The 2162-nt window shown below is 40.8% G+C and overlaps 1 protein-coding gene across 1 annotated transcript in view; it reads left to right on the top strand.

Annotated features, from left to right (window-relative positions):
• Positions 1-250: 250 nt before the first annotated feature.
• CRK (v-crk avian sarcoma virus CT10 oncogene homolog) overlaps positions 251-2162 on the top strand; it is a gene marked incomplete at its 5' end in the record, with an annotated part of 7547 nt that continues 5635 nt past the window's right edge. Inside the window, one exon of the mRNA XM_008944576.1 lies at positions 251-786. Coding sequence (XP_008942824.1) covers positions 251-786 — 536 coding nt within the window. The remainder of the gene's footprint in view (positions 787-2162) is intronic.

Here is a 2162-nt window from a genome sequence, read left to right on the forward strand (position 1 = left end):
GCAATGCCAAACAATTTCTTTTTCCTTTCTTTGGCAAAATCTTTAAAAATAAAACTCTATCCTCAGGATCATGATGATGCTATCTTTGATTGGAAATATGCAGAAGAGCTGAATGTTTTGTATGCTGATCTAAAGACGACCAAATTCAGTATCAAATGACTTCTCTGTAAATGCGTTCATCTTCTCAGATGTTTAATTTACAATTTTATCTGTTCTGTGCTCTCGTTGACATCTTACCTTCTTCTTCCAGGGTTGAATCCCACCAGATTTCGAATAGGTGACCAAGAGTTTGATTCTTTGCCATCTTTACTGGAATTCTACAAAATACACTATTTGGACACTACCACCTTGATCGAACCCGTTTCCCGATCCAGGCAGAATAGCGGCGTTATCCTCAGGCCCGAGGAGGCCGAGTATGTGCGAGCTCTCTTTGACTTTAATGGCAATGATGAAGAAGACCTTCCATTTAAGAAAGGAGACATACTGAAAATCCGGGATAAACCTGAAGAGCAATGGTGGAATGCAGAAGACAGCGAAGGAAAGAGGGGAATGATACCTGTTCCTTACGTCGAGAAGTATAGACCTTCCTCTGCTTCAGTATCTACTCTGATTGGAGGTAACCAGGATAGTTCCCACCCACAACCACTGGGTGGGCCGGAGCCAGGGCCCTATGCCCAGCCCAGCATCAACACTCCGCTCCCTAACCTTCAGAATGGCCCTATTTATGCCCGGGTTATCCAGAAGCGAGTCCCTAATGCCTACGACAAGACAGCCTTGGCTTTGGAGGTACATAATGGGCAAAACTTAGAAAGAAGAGATCTGTTCAAGGGATTTCCCTTTCAATCACATGATAGCTTTGTAGGAATAAGAAAGGGAAAAGCTTTGTAATGCTGGTTTTACGTCGTAATTAATAAGTTATGGATAAAGGCTTTTTTTAATGAGTGACTAGAGTCACTTGTAGACTACAGTTTGATTATTATAACATGTTTAGGTTACTGAACCAATGTCTTTTGTCAAACATCACTAACATAAGTGTTTCCCCATCCATGTTTTCACTTCTGAAGTCTTTATTTTGCGGGGGAGGGAGAGGGAATAGTTCAAAAGTTGTGTGTCTGATGCTGTGTTCACTGTTGCTTGCCTCACCCCAGTCTTTAAAAGCTGTGCTGGGTTGTGTTTTTCATTTTTTGTTTGTTGTTTAGTTTTTTTCCCCCCAATGTGCAGCAGTCTAAAAGCAATCAGTGGAAACATTGATAGTCACTTCAAAATTACACAGACTGAGATGATGATGGTGATGCTCACACATAAGCTTTTACTGTCACATCTGAACCTCAAGCAGATTACTTTGGTTTTTAGTTTGTGAAGCAAGACCATACTTTGCCATTCATTCAGGGTGCCTTGTGTGAAGCAGTGTTGGATGGAGTGTGGTTTGTAATGGAGCAGTGAGTTTCCCTAAGGTTGATTCACTTCCTGATAGATCAAGTACTTGAACATGGTGGGTTTGATTTTTTTTCCCTCCTAAAAAGGAGACTAGAGTGCTCTATCTTGACACATCAGTGAGTTATCCCCCAAGTAACATTTGAGGAAATTGGGACTGAAGTATTCTTAGTGGCAGACCTTTGCCTTAAGTTGATATGTAAATTGTATCCTTTAATCTAGGCTCTCCTTGAGCTAAAAGCTCTGGAATTTCCTGATACCTAATTGACTTCCTGTTTATATAACATTTTAAGTACTTGGGAAAAAAAGCAGTTACTCTGCTGAGTCAGAGCATCTCCTCTTCACTCTCAAATACTTAATTGTGTGGAGCACAAAGGCACTTCAGTGATGTGGTAGCTATAGGTGTGTATCTTTGGTAAAGAACTGGCCAATGCAGCACGTTCTACAGCTCTGGTAACTGATGTGCAGCCTTGGAGATGTGAAAGTTTTCCCCCTTGTAGGTAAAGATTTGTCTAGGGAAGCAGTGTCAATACACTCTAAGCTACTACACATTCTGTTGTATTTCTGAATCAAGAGAGTGGGGATACAGAATGGACATCCTAGGTTGAGAAGCATGTATCAAAATTTATGCCAACTTACCAGATTTTGAGAAAATAGGTGAAGATTTTAACTTTTGGACTTTCATGCAGCTGAAAATGCTGTCTCGCTCTGTCTTTTTCTCACTCTTT

This window comes from Merops nubicus, unplaced genomic scaffold (assembly GCF_000691845.1).
Source record: "Merops nubicus isolate BGI_N331 unplaced genomic scaffold, ASM69184v1 scaffold43967, whole genome shotgun sequence".
Classification (NCBI taxonomy): domain Eukaryota; kingdom Metazoa; phylum Chordata; class Aves; order Coraciiformes; family Meropidae; genus Merops; species Merops nubicus.